General features: G+C 42.0%; 1 protein-coding gene across 5 annotated transcripts in view; it reads right to left on the bottom strand.

The window, feature by feature from the left end:
- The window catches only part of LOC136740259 (signal transducer and activator of transcription 5B), a 112,797-nt gene that overhangs the window by 20,609 nt on the left and 69,326 nt on the right, over positions 1–22,862 (bottom strand). For 2 of the 5 annotated variants that reach the window (XM_066698429.1, XM_066698425.1), the window contains exons 2-8: positions 18,076–18,139; positions 7,464–7,601; positions 6,685–6,841; positions 6,092–6,181; positions 3,044–3,218; positions 2,194–2,324; positions 41–192 (exon numbers count right to left, since the gene is read on the bottom strand). In XM_066698429.1, the coding sequence (XP_066554526.1) occupies positions 41–192; positions 2,194–2,324; positions 3,044–3,218; positions 6,092–6,181; positions 6,685–6,841; positions 7,464–7,591 (833 nt within the window). In that variant the 5' untranslated portion in view covers positions 7,592–7,601; positions 18,076–18,139. Of the gene's footprint in view, positions 1–40; positions 193–2,193; positions 2,325–3,043; positions 3,219–6,091; positions 6,182–6,684; positions 6,842–7,463; positions 7,602–10,672; positions 10,747–16,551; positions 16,927–18,075; positions 18,140–22,862 lie in introns of those variants that run through there. The other 3 variants (XM_066698426.1, XM_066698428.1, XM_066698427.1) reach the window with 3 other exon arrangements.

The following is a 22,862-nucleotide window of genomic DNA, read 5'->3' on the forward strand; positions in this document are numbered from 1 at the left end:
ACAGGCAGGCGGGAACTGTGGGGGACTGTGGGGGACTCACCATGACTGCAGGACGTCCAGCCCCCCCTCGGGTGGCCCACCGTTCCCCGCCAGCTGCTGCCGTCTTTTCCACTGGATCAGCTCGTCGTCCAGGATGATGGTCTGCTGTTTCCTGAGCAGCTGCAGAGTTTTCTGGTGCTTCTCCGCCAGATCCTGATGGCACATACAGGAAGACATGGCAGGGTTATGCACAGGGCTGGAAATAAAGGTAGCCCGCTCGCCCCTGGTGAGTATTTTGAAGGCAAGGCAAGTGACAAATATGAATTACAAGCCCACCTGGCGAGCAGCATGAAAGTAAATAAAAACAACAAATACAAACTGTATTTTTCCCTGTGATTTATCTGTGAGTTTTGCTAAACTGTTACGTCTTTCGTATTTTGTTTCATGCTGATCTAACTTCATTGACGCGAGTCCACCTTCAGTTTTACACATCTGTCCTCACACCGCATCTGGCGGCAGAATCAATGGGCAAGTTCTTAAATCAAGTCTATGAGCAGATTCTGCACAGATTATGTGATCTGTATATCATCACACACCAAGGTTTATGGCGCTGAGAATTATCTGTACATCACTCGATCTGTGCATGTTCTACACAGTGCTTTGACTGAACGAGTCACCCAGTCTTCCTCAATATTGGGGATTCTCAGCTTGTGAGCTGAGCAAACTTTAGTGTTAGCTAAATCGTGAAAGAAGCATCGTTTTTTTCCACAGCTGCTCTAATACACCCATAAAGGGTGTAAATTGGAAGTTGTAAAATGTATTATATTTTGAATTGCTATGTTTAATGTAAATTTGAATTTGTAATGTTTGATGCCTTGTATTTTTGCACTTTGTATTGCACTTATGTTGTAAGTCGCCATGGATAAGGGCGTCTGCCAAGGAATACAAATAATAATAATAATAATAATAATAATAATAATAATAATAATAATAAATAAGTCTAAACATTACGTGAGTCTATTGGTGGACAGTAGTACTACTAGTACCAGTGATACCTAAATTTAGTGGTTCTTAAATTGTGTACTCCCAGGAGCACCAGTGTTCTACAAGGAGATCATCCTGCCATGATTTAATTTGCGGGCAGTTTGAGAAACTGAAGCATCATAGCTGAGTCAAACGACCAAAATGTTCCTAAATTGTAAAAAAGCACAAGAACACAGTGTTCAGTTATAGCACAGCTAGTAGGACAGAAGCACTGCACAATTAGTGTTTGGGCATGCTGACTTACTTACACACTATTTCTTGAAAAAACAAAAAGTAAAACATGTTCGATTCAGTGTTTTAATGGAATATGGTGCAAAATATTCATATGAGTAATAGTATTTCAAAATTACCAATATCTCAATTTGTTTTATTAATGTTCTTCTTAATTGTATTACTGTTCTTCTTAAGGTATTTTTTCTGGTGGTATCCTGGCAGTATCGAGTATCATGATACTAAAATTAGTATTGGTATTGTGGAGCAATAGTATACATATATTTATTTACTTTACGCAGTTTTTGTCACAATGTGGTGAAAATAATTTGGGCTAGTGATATTTGTGTCGGGCTAGTAAAAATTTTAGGCTACTAGCCAGCTGGCTAGTGCCCAATCCTTAAGTTACAGACCTGGTTAGGCACAGTTAGCTCAGGATAAGGGACACGAAATGGGGGGCGGATGTCTCCGGATGAGAGAGAGCACATTCCAGGCACACTTCCAGGAAGCAACAGATGTGTATTGCAAGTGTACCCAGTGAGAAGTCTATGTACAGTACTGCAGAGTCAGATACAGCAGGGCCAACACCGAGAATAAACAAACGGCAGGCTGTTACCTGGCAAGGACCCTTTACAGAAACCCATGCAGTGGGATCATATTTATAACAAGTGGGCAAAGACTGGAGAATTCGGTTTGTATTCGAATGCCCATGACAAGCTGTGATTCATGTCAGAATCTTCTTTGAATATTACAGTTTTTATGGAGGGTGATAGGCTCAAATAATAATAATATTATTATTATTATTATTATTATTATTATTATTATTATTAATAATAATAATGATAATGATTATGCCCTGCTATGACATCCCTGGAAACTTTTCTTTTTTAGCTTTCTTTTTACTTCATGCTTTCACTTTCCTAGTTAAGTTTTTGCAGCAGTTGAGCAGGCGCTACATACCAGTCTGTACTTCTGTAGTGTGGTGGCCTCCCGTGTGAGCCAGGACTCTACAGTGGCCCTCTTGGCCTGCAGGCTGGGCTCCCTCAGCTGGCGGTCAGGCAGGGGCAGAGTGGACAGGCTGGTCAGCTGGGCTGGGGGGGCAGAGGGGACAGGCCAGGCTCATCAGTATGGAAACAGCAATCACACTCTCCCCCATCGCCACCCCCACCCTGGAGACTAACCCACTGTAGCACAGAAGCAGGCGCCAACTGATTAAAATAGGGAGCAGGGCCTTTTCTTGGGCTTAATAACGGTGGCAACCCTTTCAGTAATGGTCTGTGATGCTGTGCCATTCATGCCCACCGTGCAGCTTTCCTGTGCTGTGAGAGAAGTCCTTTCCATTCATTGTTTCTGTGTATCCCAGAGGTGTCCTGTAGGACTTGGCAGTTAGGGCTGAGGCCTTGTGTAAAACTCCCATCTTTGTGACAATGCTGTGTTGACAGTGTTGACCAGAGGGCCAGTGCTGGCATGACATACATGTTGTGATATTGTCATGATTATTTATTTTTAATCTGCTAAGAAAAAAAATAAAAAATAATGACAATATTACAACACATATGTGGGGCAGTCGAGATGGAGTCCACAAAAGCCACCCTTTACATTGCACATAACTTGTGGTACCAATGATGGGATGGCTTTACCTGTTACTTTTAGTAATAGAGTGCCACCGCCTTCAAAGCATTAGTACCTGGGTGGTCAACACTGTTCCTACAGAGCCACAATTCTGCAGGTTTTACAGGTCTCTCTAAATCACCAATTACTAGATACCTTAGTTGGCCATGCATTAGTATATCCAGCTGGGGGGGCTCACCCTGAATACGCAGACTCTCCTGGTATTGGATGATGAAATACTCCTGATTGTGCTGCAGCTTGCGCAGGTCATTCTCGGTGTCCTGGGTCATGACCCTCAGCTCCTCGAAGGCCTGGTTGATCTGCTGGTACTTCTGGGACATGCTGTCCAACAGCCCTCCTCCCGGAGAGCTGGACTACAGGGCAAAAGGGGAAGATTAAAAATAAACCAATAAATAAATCAACACAGCAAGACTTCACACTCTTGATCAGAGAAAATAAAAAATAAAAAAACTGAGACCAGCCTAAAAACTAGTGCACTTGCAGAGGGACTGCTGACGAATGCAAAAGATGTGAATGCAGGAAGGAGGAAGGCCTTCGAGAAATATTGAAAAGGGGTAGGGCTGAGCCCGATTGAGCATCTCACTGAAATAATCTGGGGTTTTTAATTGCGCATCCTGACAATGTGGGGAAGAGACTGTGAAATAGTATAAAGTGGAGAATTGAAAGCGAGGGAAGTAAATTTCACGCTACACAATACAAAATAGGAAGGCTCCTTTTCAGAAGACTGCACTCACACTTGCTCACAACAACAGACTGCCACCCTGGGAAGAGCCAGCAGACGAGTGACTAGAGTGAGCCTCGATCTCAAAGGGACGTTGTACACCGATCACCATAAAGAAAACAATCACTATTGGGAAGGGGAATTTGTGGAGGTATTCCAACTAGCTAAGGAATGGTGCAAGGGCCCAAATTGAAATTACAGGACAGACAATAAGAGACATCTTCACAGAACATGTTGTTGGTATTGGGAATACATGTAGCTGGAGAAGACTCTGAGATTACTCCAGAAATGAAGATTCTGGGATCAAATATCTCGCACAGCTGTCCTGTATGTAGCTCTGATTCTGCTCTTGTGTTCCTCAGTAGCTTTCCTAAGTTAGTCTTTTCAAATGCACGTAGAAGAATTAATACCATGAACTTGGAAAGCCGAGGCTGCTGGGGAAACAACTGCGTCTCCCATTGAACATCAGTCTGATCCATTTAGGAGCTTACAACTGCAGGTTCCTGGACACGTTTAGAGAGGAATCAGTAAAGCAAAATACAATTATCACCCTGCCCGCCCCGTTTGTCTAAGTAAATTTGTTCACACCAAGGTATCCAGCTGGCAATATCTGACAGCTGCTTGTTGGTTTATGTGAAAGAAAATAAAGATCTAAAAAGTACAAATAAATAAACGATACAACTGCTGTAGCTTTGGAGCCTGGTGCAGTTCTGGGGTTTGGAAATGACTCAACAGAAGGAGAGATGAGTTTTGCATTCATCTCGTCCATGTAGATCGCTGGAGAGCCGCCTCGAGAGATGTGGTGTGTGATCAGGCTTCCCCACGCAAGGATAGGTGGGGGAAGTGAGATGGTGTGTGGCACTGTGCACAGATATAGCCCTCTGCTAAGCTGACCAATCATCGAATGCCTGTGTGTCAGAACACCACCACACCCATCTGCCCAGATAGTGACCTTTGAAGGCCACCTGCAAACGGGCTGCCAGAGGTCTGAGGGCACACAGTGGGCGGGCTGCGCAAATCCTACACAGAGTGGGGGAAGCCAACCACCGTGAGAGGAGGTTGCAGTGTGCAGGGTCACTGTGCGGCCAGCCATGCAGCGCCAGGGATGGAGATTTGCAAGCAGCTGTACTTTGTTGAGCTGGCTATGATGATGATAATTTTCAAAATAGCTACACACACAACACTATTCTCTCACTCTCTCTATATATATCTACATCTATCTATCTATCTATATCTATATTGGGCTGTACCTCCCACTCTCAATATCACTCCCCAGTTCTCTCTCTCTCTTGATATAAAACTCTTGTTTTGGTAGGTTCCATCCTCTTCACCCATTTAGCTTGATCATGGCATATCGATTTTATTCAGTGGTTTACAATTTCATGGCACCACTTGCATTTAGGCAGGGATCCCATTTGTGAAGGGATTGTGAAATTTGACAACACCCAAAACAAGCTTTAACCTTTCTGATGGTGTCTTTAGCATGAATAACCACACTCAGCAACACCATTCAATGTTTCTGTCCAAATGATGCATTGATTTGGAGATCAGTGGAGTGCCGTGACATACAAGAATAAGTGATGTGTGCAATCATGGGATCATCACATTTTGCTCCATTAAAATAATTAACCTCCTAAAGCTACTTATATTTTTGTGTTTCCAGTTCTCTTAAATAGGGGTGCACAACTTTAACAAGTGTTACAACTTAATGGGCAAGTTATTTGACAGATATATGAGGTTATATCCATCAAGCCACTTGCATATTGTAAAGTTCTAATCCACTGCAGTTTTCTTTCAATCAGCTTCAGTTTTCTAAGCATGTGACATGCAGTCACCTGTGTCAAATCGCCAGCCACGGAAAACGCGACACATTAAAATTACAGCAGATCAGTTAAATGTAGTGCTATTCGTGAGGGATTGCTTTCATCAAAGGATATCAAATCTGTTGGTTTGAAAATTTGAAACGGGTTGACATGTCAGCATCCTGAGTGCATACCTTGTTAATGGTCACGGCACGCCCCTGTTGTGTATGTCAAGTAGGCACACTGGTGGCAACATTGTGGAGGTGAGATCATCAGCAGAGCTCTCGGAGCAGGCTGTCCAGTAAGAATGCTATACTATCTATGAACCAGTATTGTTAAAGAGGGCTTTATAATGCAAGCCAAATCATTCACATAACAGCCACAGCTTTCTGATTAGGCACCATTTGAAAGATACTGATTTTCTGGCTATTCTGAAATGATGTAAAAAGCCAGCTTTTGTAGTTGGTTTATATTAAAAAGCTGAAATAAAAATCAGGAAAGCTCTGCAATAGGAGATTAAGTTCCTTCCACCTGTGTTGAAGTTGGTGATCTTGGCTGCCAATGAGCACATTCCACATGTCAGCATAATGTCCTACCAAGCGATGAAGCCCCAGCACTATAGGGATTACTTCCAGGCCCCTATGATACATGCAGACTGCACTCAAAGCATACACACACAGAACCATCTCCCAGAAGTGCTTACATTGTTGGCTTCCCGCACTAGCCTCTGCTCAGTGTAGAGGATATGTTTGATGCAGCGCACCAGCTCCAGCGGACAGCGATCGTAGGTGCTCTGCAAGACAAAAAGTGTCTTTTATAAAACACAGACAGACAAAACAGATCGAGATCTTGTGAGGGTGGGATAGTGCACCGGCACACTACTGCACTGACACTGACTGAGGGCAGCTCATACTATGCCAAGCTGCTCCACTGTAGACTTCATACACACAAGGCAGGTATTGCATGAATGTTACAGAAAGGAATGTTAACAAGGAAAGAATCATTACAGTTGCCTAGCTTTGTCAACAGGTGGAACTTTACTCATGTCTGTGGTAAATTAAAAAGCAGAGTAATGCTGCCTAGTATTACTGTGTTTGAGCATCCTCCGTTTTATTTTCAGTGTTGTGCTACATGCATATTTGTCATCTATGTGTCAAGGGTGTTAGTTTGAATTTGATAGCGCCCTGTATACACTGTTTATGTATATGTTCGCTCCTTTCCACAATGGTGCCTCCTTGCTTTCGTTGTTGCATTAATGGACGTCTATCCTGCCACTGCCCCCTCAGGCCCCCTCACCTTTAGTTGACTAGCGTAGTGCCCCAGCTTTATCTTCAGCAGGAAGCCATCCTCCCCGACTTGGTGTTCCGCCTTCTTCTGCAGCTCCTGGATCAAACTGTCCAGCAACCGCTTGGCCTTGAACTCCTCCTGGGGGTTTTCCAAATCGATGGAGTCCCTTCCAAGATAATGCAGCATTAGAACATGAGAGGGCTAAGCGGCAGCAAAAATGAAAACATTGATTCTTCTGTTTTTGTTTTTGTTTTATTAAGGGCAGCATGTTTCTTGTTGCAAAGTGACTATTTTGTTCACGTTCATTCATGTGGATGCTCCCTTTGGCCTGGATAAACATCCACGAAGTTTGACCTTCTGGGAAAATTACAAACTTGTACCTGATTGCAGTTTCACTTGTTGCAGAAAGCCAATTTCTACTGTGTTAAAAAAATAATAACATGAAAGGGTGCAAGCTTGAGATTTGGTGTGTTTACAAAAAGACTGAGCATTTTTTTTATTGTATTATACACTAGGGGTTATAGAATGAACTATGTTAGATCATGGCTATAATCCTGTAAATTCTACTTTCTAAACATTGAACTGCATTGTATATAGTTTGGTATGCCACTCTACAATATGTAACTCTTGTCCAGCTCCTGGTACAGTGCAGGTTGACCTGGCCAAAGGCAGATATTAATAATAACCATAATAATAATCCTGTTGCAACAATAATAGTATGACACCACTACTGTGTCCAGTATGCATGCAAGCAGACAATAGTGCAGTGCACAGTGAGTCACACGTACCACATCTGGCTCTCAATCCAATGTGACAGGTAATGCCGGACCTCGATGGGGAAGTGCTGGCCATACAGAGACTGCATCTGGTGCAGAGCCTCCCCTTGAAGCTGCTGGGCCTGGATCCATACTGCCATCTTCAGCACCCTGCAAGACAACCAGACAAACAGGTCAGAGTCTGGCCCCATAATTACTTACTTACTTACTGGAGAGGCAAAAGAGACAAAATATTTTGGTGACTGGAATAAAACACGCTACATCAATGTCAGTTTCTTGATTCTTGTTTTTCACCTGCCTGTTGACACCTTTCCGGTACCTTAAACGACAGTCACATTGCAGTGCAGCCCTTTGAGACAAATCAACAAGATGCTGTTTCTCTCATCCAAAGTTCAGCCTGGGTAATTAAAGTCAAGATGAGCTACTATAGTTGGTAGGAATGAATTATACATTGCAGATTTTGAGGCCTGCAAACCAGAGCCATGTTATAATGGGCTCCCTCAACAGTCTGCAGTGGGGCTTGGTGAATAAGATAATGCAGAAGGTTGGGTACTGGTGTGAGTGCATCCCATTTTGTGGACCTGCCAATTTGTGGCATTTCGATTGATTTCTGGATCTTTGCTGCCTGTTTTCCCAATTATAAATTCCATCTGATATGTGTATACGTGGGAGTGCTAGCCGTTCCATTGTAATTACACCATCCATCTCTCCTCTACTTCCCCACTGCCTGCATTCTTGCTTTCCTCTAGTTGTTTTCATTGTTTTCAGGAACTGCTTTCCCTTACTTCCCCCCTAGGCTGTTTCTTTCAATCTTATTCCTGTCTTTGCCGCAGGACGAGCAGGCGCTGAAGCTGCATGGGGCTCTGGGTTTGTCATCTATGCGTACATCTCTTATGGCTCTTTGGATTTGTAAGAAGGTTAAATAGCTTGTAACTAAGGAAGGATGTTAAATCTCTATTGTGAGCAACAAGTCTAGCATGACTTGGGAAATATCTCAGTCTAAGCAGGATCAAAAAGAGCAGATCTCTCACAAATTAGTATGATCATAAGTACTTTAATTGTCTGTTTTTCACTCATGATACTTCTGTACCCATGTTGTAAGTATTATTCTCTTGCAAGACTATGCAAAACAGGCCCTGCACAATGCACAAGCTATTTGTATTATTACATTTCTTAGCAGACACCTTTATCCAGTGTAACTTGATATTATAACAATTGTTATTGTCTTTGCGGAGCAATCTAGGTACAGTACCTTGCTCAAGAGTACAACAGCAGTGTACCCCACCTGGGACTGAACCGATGATCCTGCATTCAGGTGTCCAGAGCCTTAACCACACATCAGATACTGCTGTGTAGATGGCTTCCCAAATTTATGATAGGTGTCATAGCTCAGTTGTATGATTTGCATGTAAAGGCTGCACATTTGTAACCATCTTGAGGAAAGGACACAAGAGTTTCCAGTGAGGACAGGAATATATTTCCAGTGACGTCCATTTCTGAAGTCAATTTCATACATGGGTAGCGAGGGACATGAATTAGAACAGCTTTAATTTATATCAAAGGATTAATAAATTATGAAAAACCCAAAACAAGGAAAAGGGGGAACTAAGCACTTGCATTTTCACTGCAATATATATATATATATATATATATATATATACATATACACTCACCTAAAGGATTATTAGGAACACCATACTAATACTGTGTTTGACCCCCTTTCGCCTTCAGAGCTGCCTTAATTCTACGTGGCATTGATTCAACAAGGTGCTGAAAGCATTCTTTAGAAATGTTGGCCCATATTGATAGGATAGCATCTTGCAGTTGATGGAGATTTGTGGGATGCACATCCAGGGCACGAAGCTCCCGTTCCACCACATCCCAAAGATGCTCTATTGGGTTGAGATCTGGTGACTGTGGGGGCCAGTTTAGTACAGTGAACTCATTGTCATGTTCAAGAAACCAATTTGAAATGATTCGACCTTTGTGACATGGTGCATTATCCTGCTGGAAGTAGCCATCAGAGGATGGGTACATGGTGGTCAAAAAGGGATGGACATGGTCAGAAACAATGCTCAGGTAGGCCGTGGCATTTAAACGATGCCCAATTGGCACTAAGGGGCCTAAAGTGTGCCAAGAAAACATCCCCCACACCATTACACCACCACCACCAGCCTGCACAGTGGTAACAAGGCATGATGGATCCATGTTTTCATTCTGTTTACACCAAATTCTGACTCTACCATCTGAATGTCTCAACAGAAATCGAGACTCATCAGACCAGGCAACATTTTTCCAGTCTTCAACTGTCCAATTTTGGTGAGCTTGTGCAAATTGTAGCCTCTTTTTCCTATTTGTAGTGGAGATGAGTGGTACCCGGTGGGGTCTTCTGCTGTTGTAGCCCATCCGCCTCAAGGTTGTACGTGTTGTGGCTTCACAAATTCTTTGCTGCATACCTCGGTTGTAACGAGTGCTTATTTCAGTCAAAGTTGCTCTTCTATCAGCTTGAATCAGTCGGCCCATTCTCCTCTGACCTCTAGCATCAACAAGGCATTTTCGCCCACAGGACTGCCGCATACTGGATGTTTTTCCCTTTCACACCATTCTTTGTAAACCCTAGAAATGGTTGTGCGTGAAAATCCCAGTAACTGAGCAGATTGTGAAATACTCAGACCGGCCCGTCTGGCACCAACAACCATGCCACGCTCAAAATTGCTTAAATCACCCTTCTTTCCCATTCAGACATTCAGTTTGGAGTTCAGGAGATTGTCTTGACCAGGACCACACCCCTAAATGCATTGAAGCAACTGCCATGTGATTGGTTGGTTAGATAATTGCATTAATGAGAAATTGAACAGGTGTTCCTAATAATCCTTTAGGTGAGTGTATATATATATATATATATATATATATATATATATATATATATATATATATATGGAAATAATTATCAGAATTATCAATTAATAAAAATAAGTGGAAGTGAAAGAAAGATCTAAGCAAAGAGCTCAAAAGGGAGTCCATTAATTAATCAATAACAGGATGGATAACCTAGAATGAATGAATCATTAAAATAGAGCTCAAATGGGGCCGGGGCGGGGGCGGAAATCTGCGGTGATCTCTGTAGTGGAAGTACTTATCTGACCCCACCCTTCTCATAATGGTACCCTGATTGCAATGCCCTGCAGCAACAACAACACTGCAAACCTGCCTATACTTACAAAAGCCCCGACTGGACGAACTTCTGGTTCTGGCAGCTGCTTATTCAGTTAGGCAGTGGAAATTGACGGAGGCCCTGCAGTTTTGTGGAGAGTTGCATTATCACGTTGGAAAACAAATTCCAAACAAATAGATGTGCAAACACACATATGTGTAAATATAGGCTGTGTTGAAGATCAGAGTGACCGGAGGTAAATCTAAAAGAAATCTAAATAAATCAGGAGGAATATTGATTAATTCAAAAGTGCCGTCAGCTTTCATGATTGGTTTGTGGTCTCTAAATAGTCATCCTTTATAGCTAGGTTTCTTCATCAAAAGAACGATAAAATGGTTTCTCCCCTGATTTCTCATAGTCAATCCTTATCATCTCACAGAGAGTATCTATACTGAGCAAATTAAACCGCAATGCATCTCGTTATTGGTGTGTACGAGCCAACGGGTGGAGACAAAAGCGAGCGGCCAAATATTCACCAAAATGACTGTAATAATCAGTAGGTGTTCCCACAGTCTCCAAAGAAACTGCTTTATGGCTGTAGTAACACGTAGAATTTGACATGTGAGCATGAGTACTATTTTCCTTTCTCCTTGGGTCACCATGTCACCAGTGTGGCGAGTCTTCATGGTATTCTACTGCTAGGCCATGACCACGGCCTGCCAAACCACTGTGTTTGTGCCCTGCACACAGAGATGCAGAGCCCTCACTGTGAAAGACCCACGAGCTTTTACTGTGGTGTTGTGACTTCAAACAGTACTTATTTTTGGCTCAAACACCCTCCCAGTGTGAGAACAGCAGAGGTAACAATAAGGAGAGGGCAGTCTTGTTTGATCAGTGAGAAAGAAAGAAAAAGAAAGAAAAAGAAAAAGAGAGAGAGAGAGAGAAACAGTGAGATCCTACGTCCTTTGCCACTGGCTCTCTACCGTCTGGGCTTGTAATGTTTAAAACAATATTAATTAATAAATAGCTGTAAATACCATTTTCCAGCCCATGTCTCAACAGACCGATAACCGATCATCTTTTCTACAAGCAGGTATCAGTGCTCAACTTCTTTTGAAAGGTGCCGCTGATAAATAAGTATGGTTCAATAAGCAATAAAAACTCATTTAAGTATAATTATTTTTAATGCAAGCTGCCAATACTGTTGTTTGCGACTGAAGTGTATATACATTGTCTTTTTTCTCTGCTGCATATACATTAACTGCATTTTTGCTGCTGCAAGGAAAAGAAAACAAAAAACCTTTCAAATGCAATTTCTCTATTCTCTGACAGTGCTGAGTTAGCGCCTCTCTGGGGTCTGTGAGCGAGTCCATGCCTATGTGCGTTATGTAACTCCCCACCGCTGCTGGCCATCACAGATGTCAGCCTGTTCACACACAGCACAAATGAAACTGAGATAATAGCTTGGGAAAAAAATTAAAAAATAAGAAAATGGGGGGGGGGCAGCACAGTGATGGGAATATATAAATAATATAAATATATATAAATAAATAAAATTCCATTTTGGTTTCATCAGACCACAAAATTTTAAACCACATTGCTACAGAATCTCGAGTGTTTTTTTGCATACTTCAAGATTCAAGGTGGGTTCTCAAGATTCTTGAGTACCATACAGGCCAGATTTATGGAGTGCTTTGGATAGTTGTAACATGCACACTTTGACCAGTCTTGGCCATAAAAGCCAGTAGCTCTTGCAAAGTTGCCATTGGCCTCGTGGTAGTCTCTCTGATCAGTCTCTTTCTTGCAGCCATACAGTTTGGAGGGACAGCCTGATTTATGCAAGGTCTTGGTGGTGCATACACCTTCCACTTCTTAATTACTGTCTTGCCCATGTTCCAAGGCCTTTAATATTTTTTCATCCCACGACCCAGCAGAGGGAACCTACAGGAACCACTGAATTTATTCTGAAATTTGAATCACGACAATGTAACACAGATGGAGGCCACTACCTTGGTGTGTGATTTTGAAGGTGGTTGCTTTACACCTGAGCTAATTTAGGATTACTATTACAAGGTGGTTGGACAATTATCCAACAAGTTATTTCAATTTTTATTTTTCATACATTTTCTACAGATTTCAAGACAATTGTTTTTAACACGGACGTTGTAAGCTAGCAGATGTCGAAAATTAAAAAAACTAACAAAACAATGTTAAAGCATTTTAAACAATGAGGCAACAATAAGTTAAGATTTTGAAAAAGGGTGTAGACTTTCTATAAGCACTGTAAACTTCTTCTCACAGTGCTGGTTAATCAGTACCAACTTTTATACAAATTTCCGAGCAACTGTAACATCTGACAAGAATTTAAGTACTTCACAAATTAATTGTGTCAATGAAAATTCACTTCCTTCTGGGACCTTTTTATTTTTATTTTTTTTTAACTTCTGCATTTATAGTTTCTGGCTGGATTGATTTTTTCTTAGAAAAAAGTGTCAACAGCACATATAAGTGTGGGAAGAAAGAAACATGTTACACCCTTTTCTGTTCAATCCTCTGATGTCTGTGTTACAGTGATAGCAGTCCCTCCCCTCCTCCTTACCTCTAATTGTCAAAATTATGCCTGGAGAATCTTTCTAAGAGCAAGTCTGTGCTGTGCATTAGGACATACAAGAGGGAGTTGGTTGGCTTGCTTGTTTAGTCATCCACAACACACAGGTATTTGTTCCAGAAACCCACTTCTCTTTGTGTAATGCAGCCTGGTGTTCGGTCTTAAAACATGCTGCATTTGATTTCCATTATAGAGTCATCCTGATCCTAGTTTCTAACCAGACATTCTAACACTGGCTAGATCACTCCTTTTATTTGATTCAACATTGTTGGTCAGAATGGAAGCAGGTGCCCTGCTCTATGAAATGTTTGTAAAACTAAAAACCGACTAGGACAAACAATTGTGGAGAAGAGAGAAAAAAGGAATTCTACAAATTCCTGAAAGAGGGACGACTGGAGAAAGAACATACAAAAAAAGATAAGGCCTGTGACACATATTGCCGTTTACTCTTTGTTAATGATAATGTCGCTGAAGACGTAACCGAGTTGCATTAACTGTTGAAAACCACAGTTGTGTCCTTGGGCTGTAAGACTACAAGAAAGTTCTCAATTTCATTTGAAAATGTTTTTCCAATAAGCCCTCAGCATTGGTCAAAGAAACTACTAGTCTTGCATTAGGTTAAATTCCTCAAACCTTTTCCCTTTGCTGGTTTGATAGGAATCTTTACAGGGAAGTGAAAGCTTGCTTATACAATTCCTTTACAATTCCTCATGTTCAATATATTAACTGTTCTCTGTCTGAAGTGGGGACCTACTGCCATCTCCCACAAACCACCAAGAGCTCTGAAAACATTAATTTGAGACCAACAGTCTGTGTTATGCGCAGGAAAGAAAGACACTGCAGTAGCTAGCTAAAGTACTTTGGCGAAAACTCTAAACTCATGATGCAGGTACTACTTTTCAGAAGCAACATCACAGTAATACAAATGGGTATACAACACAACCACTGCTACCACCCACTGCACTCAGCCCAGTCTGGACAGGTAACTGTAGTCAGTGTAGTTGATGTAAGATATCAATAATAGTTTTGCACCACTGTAGCTTAATTGTTCAATTAATGTAGCATTATGTTTGTGCGTTACACAATATCAAAGAAGGCTAATGCTCAATGCTCTGGTACAACACTACTCTGAGTCACTGGCCAAGAGTTAGGATCACAGTGGGGGAGAAATCTGCTTCCGTTTATAGGAGGGGAAGACCATAAATAAATCAAGCAGTTATCGGTACACACTCTGGGATCAAGGAACTAAAGTATTTTACTTCCCAAAAGGCCTGTTGCTTTGTGGTTGAAATGGTCAACGTGAAGTTTGTTGCTCGGACACAGAACCATCTGCACGGACATATTGATTGATGATAAATATATACAGCGCACATACAATGCTGATCAAATTCATAGTGCCACAAGGACGATGCTACTGAAAAGAAAATAAATTGTGAATGACCCCTAAGTATACTAAGTATGATTGAGAGTGTATGTTTGGTATACTTAAGTGTCATTACAGTGTAGACTACTTAACTACACTTCTTTTTCATAAGGGATTTTTATTGATTCATATGAAAGCAGACAAGCCTTCTCAAAAGCATCAGAGAACGGTCTTTTGTAGTTATTTCACTGCACCAGAATGCCCCCGATTGGTAGCGGTCACACGCAGGTGGACTATGGCACTGCTTTAAAGCGTTTTGCAACCTTTTCTTCTGAGGCCATTCTTCTGCCCCCCAACTCCTGTCAGGCTCAACCTATAATGTTTGAACAGGATTTGGGTCAAGGGGACTGGAGGAGAGCAACACAGCTGATACCCAAAAGAGAATTCAAACTTGGTGAGCCACAAGGTATACCATGCAGCTGGTGAAACACTAATGGAATGGCATTATTAATTTCCTTAGGGCAGAAAAAAATACACTTCCACCACTCTTCTTCCTCAAATTCTGACCAAGGTCAACACATTGAAGAGCACTTAAGATAATAGCTTCTTATTAGGAGCGGGTGATGGAGAGATTCAATGACGACATGGGCTAAAGCGTGCACAGGGGGTACAGAGGGAGTACAGAGTGTGTGCTTTATACTGGGAACATGCAGAGCTCTAGTAAACCCCTAATTTTTCACTTCCTGTTTCTGCTTCTGCTGATGATATCCTTGTCTGGTCACACAAGACTGGCCCCTTGTGAGGGTTGTTAGGCTGTAAACCAGACTACATGCATTTTTAATATTTATTAAACAGCAGAGTCCCTGATTTCCTTCCGGTGATTACTCAAGATGCATCTTTTCAGACTGTACTTGTAATTTAGTCATTTATTCTCCCGTAAAATTGCACTTATACAATGTTTTTTGCTTTTGCATTACTAGTACTCGTATTGTTTATTTTGATTTCCCCTTTGCCCCCTTTCCTTAGCTCTTAACTTTGACTTAACATCTTGTCTGCACTTATCAGCTTTTAGGACACAGCAAAGGTACCGCATGCCTCTCTGCATCACAGCAGGTACAGAAGCCCAGGGTGGATAAAGCTGCATCCTGTTAAGCAAACTGGGAAGGCCTTCTTTTGGAATTTGTCAGTTATACTAATAACACTGGAAATATCGTGAATGTAGCCAAGAGGTGCAATTTTAGTTTTGAAGCCACAGCTGGTCAAGTATATGCACACTTCACTTACTCTCGTTTCAGCTCTGTACTTTTCAGCTCACACAGCAGGAGACAATTCTACCAATGTTGTATTGAGGAGTCCCTATTGAAGGCAATTAGAGATAACATACAGTGCTGCGGTAGCTTTTTGTGGTTGATTTAACAAAATAAATGTACAAAGTAGAAAGGGAACAGCTTTCTGAAAGGGTTGATGGATGGATCCCTTTTACAAGTAACAAGAAAAATAGAATAAAATTCAAATTATCAAATAAATTCAATACAACAAACCATGAAATGTTGCATAGTTGAAACAACGTGCCAATACAGTTATTATTTACTTCACCTGATGTTTACATGTATTCTACGCTGGTGGGGAGTGATCTAGATCATCCCAGTTTCTCATTCCAATGATTTGTTATTAGAAATTCTCACAAGCTTCCAAAAGGCAGAATGGGAGCAGTTCGGGCAGAACCTTATGTACAGATCTTAAGACAATGGGCACCGGAGTGTTGTGTCACACTATCCCCCACTCCACTCTGTTGCGCTTCTTGAGAGTTGTGTTCTTCAGGAAACGTCCTACTGAGCATGGCGAGTCACACGGACACACCAGAAGACACACACACACACACACACGCGACATGAAGGAAGTGAGGAAAAGAAACGAAAGCAAACTGCAGCTTTAGAAAGGGGGCCCTGCAATGCGACAGTAATGGTTACCTTACCTTGTGGGATGTCCTCACTCACAAACAACTCTTTTTAACATCAAAGGAAGAAAGCAGCAGCCTTTACTCAGTGAAAAGCACGACTGGGCAAATCATTCCTGACTACTATAGTAAGCATTTCCATTTTCTTTTTTTCAATTAAATGTATTACTACTTTCTGTCTGCTGCTGCTCTTTTAAAGCGACAGGGAGTGGATTAAGAGTTGGCAGCAGCAGTGAGCACCGTCACGCCAGTGTGCGCCATCACAGGAAGTAGGGGATGGGGGCAGCAGCAAATCTTGCAGGAAGTCAGCTGCTTCGAGCAAACCAACAGAGAAGCGGCAATTGCCAGGGTACCAGCTTCCTCCCGACCTGCCGTGCTCTGTGTCGTCTGCGGGGAAAATTAAAAAAAAAAAAAAAAAAAGCTCTGCAGTTGCGCAGAAGCGAGTGCTGGCCATGGTTTCCAGTAAATGAACAAGTGAAAGTGATAGTGACTGTAAACCAAGCTTGAGGCTTCCAAGGTCTGAGCCCACAGAAGGATGGTCCTCGCTCTCAGTGGGTCTGTGCCGTCACGAGAGACAGCTGCATTCTAAAAGGGGCGGCGGCAAACTTAGACCAGTTTATGTATATTTAGAACGGCAATATGTAACCCTGAGCGTAATGAAATAAGCATCAGCAGCAGAACTGTTCTGCTTTGCTCCAGAGTAAAGCCCCCAAACCCTTAGAAGAAAGAGATACAGGAAGCCAGGCGTAGTTCAAATTGGCACCATTTCACTCTTGGGAATTTGTCTGCACAACCTCTTACTTGTTGACGGCAGTGCTCTACATAAGACTGAGAATGGTCTCGGTATCAGTACCTACATGCATGCAATGAATTTCACTTGGGTTTGTGGGCCAGGGACTATGTGGTTTATATACAGATTGTGCTGTTCCTATCAAATTCAACAGCCTTGTGCTTAGCCACTGCTCCTCGTTGTCTTTGGTCTCGTCTCTCCCTATTTAATTCCTACTCTACAGGTTGATTAGTCAGGCCTTCCCTCAGTGACGCCCATCCTCGCTCTCTCTCCTCTCTCGCACCTGGGGGGTGGAATGAGCGGCCCTTGAGTATTAGGACCACAGTCTCTCACACCTTTCAGCACCTCCTTCAGATATGCCTGTTTAGAGGACACCTGCAGACCATCCTAGTCTTGTCTTCTACTTTACTGGTATTCACTGCCATGTGCAGAGGATTGTTTTGACAGTGGAACTGTTACCCTTGCAGTGCTGTGTATATGCAAAACATGCGTTTTTTGAGACATATAAGTCAGCTTGGATAAAAGACTCTTCAATGCCTTAATTATTCAAATACAAATTATTTTGTATGTGCAGAGGACTGTGTATTTGATGTCAGCGGAAGACAAATCTTTAGATTTTGGGATGAACAGTCAACACCTTACTAACAAGTCACAAAAACCAACACAAAACCACAATGTCTAATGCTTACATGATCTTGTGTAAGGCTGTGAAGTATGCACAAATGCAGGGAGGAAGAAAGCTGTCACCTTACCTCTGATTTCAACTCTCTGTTATCATGTAAAAGCAGGGAGATTTGGAAGAGTAACACCACAAACCTAGAACAGAGAATGAGAGAGAAAGAGAGAGAGACCCTATGAATATGTAGATATTTAAATTGCAGTATCTGGACACCAAACAGCATATAAGGCTCTCTTGCAATCTTTTCAATGACTTTTCAAGACTCTTAAGTTGTGGGTTTAACATCCTTTATGTTTTTTTAAACTCAAGTTACAATCACACCAACTCCTAAGATGTGGTAGTTTTACGGGCATGACTGCTGGACCTATAAGAAGAAACAAATAAGCTAATTAGATCCTCTGGCCAGAACAACAACGCAATTAGCGTTACACCAAGCTAACAGCTGGGAAAAGGGCAGCTTCGTTTTGCTAAGGCCTTTAAATTAAAAAAAAAAAAAAAAAAAACTAACTTTGAAAGGAAACAAGGTTAGTTTTAGCTAATGTGCTGGCAAGGGTACAGTGTCACAAGAGTCTGTGCATGCAACAAGCACCATGATTGGTTGCTTCCCCATTCCACACACACACACACACACACACACACACACACACATACAATCTGCTGATTTCCAGAGCTTTCAACAGCAACTGCGCGTTGTCCACCTCACCCACGGACTTCAATCAGATTGGACCTTATGTAACCGTGTCTGGGTAGGCTATGTAATTTCCAAAGATATTACATTTATTAAACATCATGGTATGGGGGGGTATACAAATCAGGTACAGGTTTACTACTAGGTGTCAGTGCCCAGTGCCCATTAAGAAATCCATGTAAAGTGTAGTGCTAGGAAGTCTCTGACTATTTTACTACAATGGCACAGTGAGCTCACAAAGAAAGAAAGAACTAAAACACACACTAATCCCAAAATCACATCTTCAGCAGTACAGTTAAGCTTTGCCTGTCACTGCCATAATCTCTTGATACACAAATGGGGAGGGTGTCCTTGCATAACCGTTCCAAGGCATTTGAAAATTCTCTCTGGCCGTGTAGATTCATCCCTCTGTGTTGCAAAACCTTGAAACTGTCCTCAGCAGTCCAGTTGAGCGCTATATCACCCTGCCCCACCATACCAAATCAAAACCCTTTGGGTTTATTCTTGCTTCAACAGGCTCTGTTTTCAAGCTAAAATCTAGCGTTTCCTTTTGCTGTAATGCGGAACCCTGTATTGGATTTAAATATTCTACTTCCTTCTTTGAGTTCTGTATGGAATTAAATATTTTGGTAGTACTGCTCTACAAAGCACCTTAGCCCTAGTGCACCAGTTACAGTCCTTGCATGTCATTAATTTTGAACATAAAAATAATAATCATCATCATCATCATCATCATCATAATAATGGTGCATAAAACAGTCATCTGGGCTGCTGGAGAAAAATAATCCACACATCCACTGAAAAACTGTGTAAACCAGTTTTATGTACTTGGCTACCCTCATCCTTCAACAGCCTCCATTAGATTTCTAAGGCTTCTGGACAGCAGAGCCCAGGCAAGCAGAGAAGTGAAACCAGGCCTTCCCAGGGCTAGACAGATTGGCACTTGGCCCCAGAAATTTCACGTGGGAACTTGCTCAGTGCTGCGATTAACCCAGTGACTCTGTGCCAAGTGCTAGGGCACCCTGGGTTGAGTCCACCAAAATCTGGCCGAGTACTGGCTTCCTCCCCCAGGTAACCAATTACCCATGGTGGTCGGCATAGGACTTCCTGGCTCTGCTGGGGGGCTGCATGTAGGTGGAGTATGACTGAGTATGACTGAGCCACAGCCAATACTACTGCCTTCGCCATGAATAAGAAGGTACTTCCCCCTTCCTCCGGGCACAGGGAGGCACACAATGTCCAGGCTGAAGTCCTGCTTTCTAAAAGGCTCATTGCTGTGCTCTCTCTCACTCTAGCTACACATGCCCCCCCAAAACAAACAGTAATTTATCTTCCAATCTTTTTATTGTGAAATGGTTATGTTTGAAAAAGAAAGAGAAAGTGAAAGAAAAAGAATGAAAGAAAAAAGAAACGTAACGAAAGGAAAAAGTGAGAGAAGGAAAAGAAGGAAGAAAAAGAAGGAATCTTGGCTTGTGACTTGGAAACTAGTTTATGGACACAGACACAACTCTCATCCTCTCACAGTGCAGCTACAGGGCTGACCTTTGCAGTGGACATTACTTGAATATGAGCAAGACTGCATCTGGGCTGTGTTTTGCCATTTGAAACCCATCAGGGTTGTTATTGCGCACAGGTGTATTAAAGGCTCTTGAAATCACTACCCAAGTTCTGGGTTTTAAAGGGTGGTCATGTTTGAAGTGTTTCACATCCCTATTGCCAGAGCCTGGCGAGGAGCCCCAGGGGAGCAATGGTGTGGTGCTCAGATTTGCTCAGATCACTATCTGCCCATCAGATCAGTGGTCTGCGTGTGAAAGTGAACAGAGTTGGGCTTGGGCATGTCCCTGTGCTGCAATAAGCAGATAACGAGAGACAGCTGGCTTCTTCTGAGTAAAACCACAACCAAAAATCACCACCTCAGCATCTCCCATTTTTGGGGGGTTCTTTCCCTTTCTGTAAAGCAGTCTCCAAATGGTATCCCTTATTTGTATAAGCCTTGCAAACCTAAAGAATATCCTGGTGGTGATCCACTTGTGATCCACTGGGCAGTGTGCATTTCCAATAATAATATGTCAGCGTATTGTACAGCTCACGGATGATAATGATGTGAATCAAGATATTTTACACATTTGTATCCAGGTTTACTTGCACTTGAAAAACTCACCATAGTAGCAAGTGAACATGGACGATGACAGGAAAGCAGCATTTTTGAAACTGATCTCACACCTCGAGACTTTGAAACTGACTTTGAAGACCTGGCTCCAGACCTTGCAATGTTTTGTTCGTTTGTTGGGATTTAGCAGTCTGTGTATTTTGTATACAAACAAACAAACAAAAAAACAATATAATCCAAGCCCATGTTATTTTTTATGTGAATACATTTTTTTCTTATTTATATTTTGCCTGACATTGGCATGCCACTGTTTTTAGAAAGAAACTGGCTAGTCTTTGTGTACAAATCATAAGCCCATCTTCACCAATACCAGCCTCTCCTCAGGCAAAAAGTCCCCAAGACTAGAGCTCAGATCCTCCTGATTTAAGCAAATCTACATTTGTAACATCCGGTTTAGTTCTATTTCGCTGTCTTGTGACAGAATGAGAAGAGAGAGCACTGAAAGGACAGGGTGACTCCACCAGCAAAAACCTCAGCCCAGAGTGTAGCTTGGGCCCTGTAGTTCAGACAGCATGGGTTGGAAACTGGATTTCATCTTAACCAACCACAATTAAGTGTTAATGGGCGTAAATGGGCTTGAAGACAGAACAGGATTTTCTCCGTTCTCTGTCTGAAATGGAGGCTTTCCAGGCGCCAGGGAGACTGCACTGTTATCTCCGAACAAGGCATGGCTCCACTTTTGCATTGAGGCCTTAAGGGGGTGTCACATGGTCACCGATGCACAGACCCTTCGCCTGTTAGTTCAGTGCAGATTTGGTCCCCTATACAAAGAGTCTAGGAGACAATCAAAGAAATTGTAAAAAGAACATTTAAAAGAAGCTAAATTAAGCACACACTGAATAATCTCTGACGGTAAAGTGTTGTTAAATGTGAATGAAATCTGAATGGAACATTTATAGCTCATTAAGATCATGTATTATTCAAGACTCAGTGTTACGGTTGGTCTAACTACAGCTCGTCACATGTTTCAGCAATTAATTATGATCTTAATTATGACTGCCGGTTTATACTGGATTCTGGGTGTTCATTGTTGTGGGCATTCCATTTTATTCATCCGGAGACTTCTGAATGCAGGATTTAAGTCTTGCTGTTTTATGAACATGTCAAATCAGAGCTTTGTGAAATTCTGAACAAGTCCATGACTAGCAGATGAGAAAATTCCTCAGGATGATTAACACTTAAAACTTGAGAGCTGCTGCATGACTCTGCATTGACTCATTGGAATTAGCAGGCCTCACAGCTCCTGGGACCCAAGTTCGATTCCTGCCTTTGGGGTTTGCCTGGCCTCCACTCCAGAGATTATGCTGTCTTGCGTGTCCGCTGGGTGGGGTTGTTATTGAAAATGGATGGATGTCTGTTATAATGAGATAAAGATCTATACAAATCTGAAAAAATGGGTCCATAAATTCAGTATTTTTACATATCAAACTTAGGTTGTACTAAAATCTGTAGCGTGCATGGAAAGATCTGTTTTTAGGTTTACGTTTCTATTACACAAGTCAATAACAGGGACCACAGCAAGTAAATGAAGGTGACAAACACAATGCATTGTAAAGTTATGATCCTTTAAAATCAATAAATTATTATCAATGCAAAACCAGACTAGAGATCATTCAATGGTCACTCTCCACTATTGGCTTGCGATAAATTATTTTCTTGAGATGATCTTTTCATAGGATTGAAGGAAGATGTATTATTATGTAAAAATGAGCAACAGACTTCTCCCCAGTCCATTACCCATTTGATGGGGTCAGCTTTCTGAAGAGCAGTCTCTTGTGCTTTAATCTAATCCCCTCGGTTACTTCCCCTCTGCTGGATTCCATCTTCAGAGGAAGTCCTGTCATATGTAGTGGGCAATGGGCATTAGGCAGTTTCTGTTCTGTGCTTCACTACTCTAATTGTCCATCAGCTGTGCTTTGGGAATGTAGCAACTGGTCCAGAGGGTACGGTACAGTGTGCATGCTGTCAGACTAGCTGTTCGTCATGTCACATCAGGGAAGCC

Source organism: Amia ocellicauda, chromosome 3 (assembly GCF_036373705.1).
Source record: "Amia ocellicauda isolate fAmiCal2 chromosome 3, fAmiCal2.hap1, whole genome shotgun sequence".
Taxonomy (NCBI): Eukaryota; Metazoa; Chordata; class Actinopteri; order Amiiformes; family Amiidae; genus Amia; species Amia ocellicauda.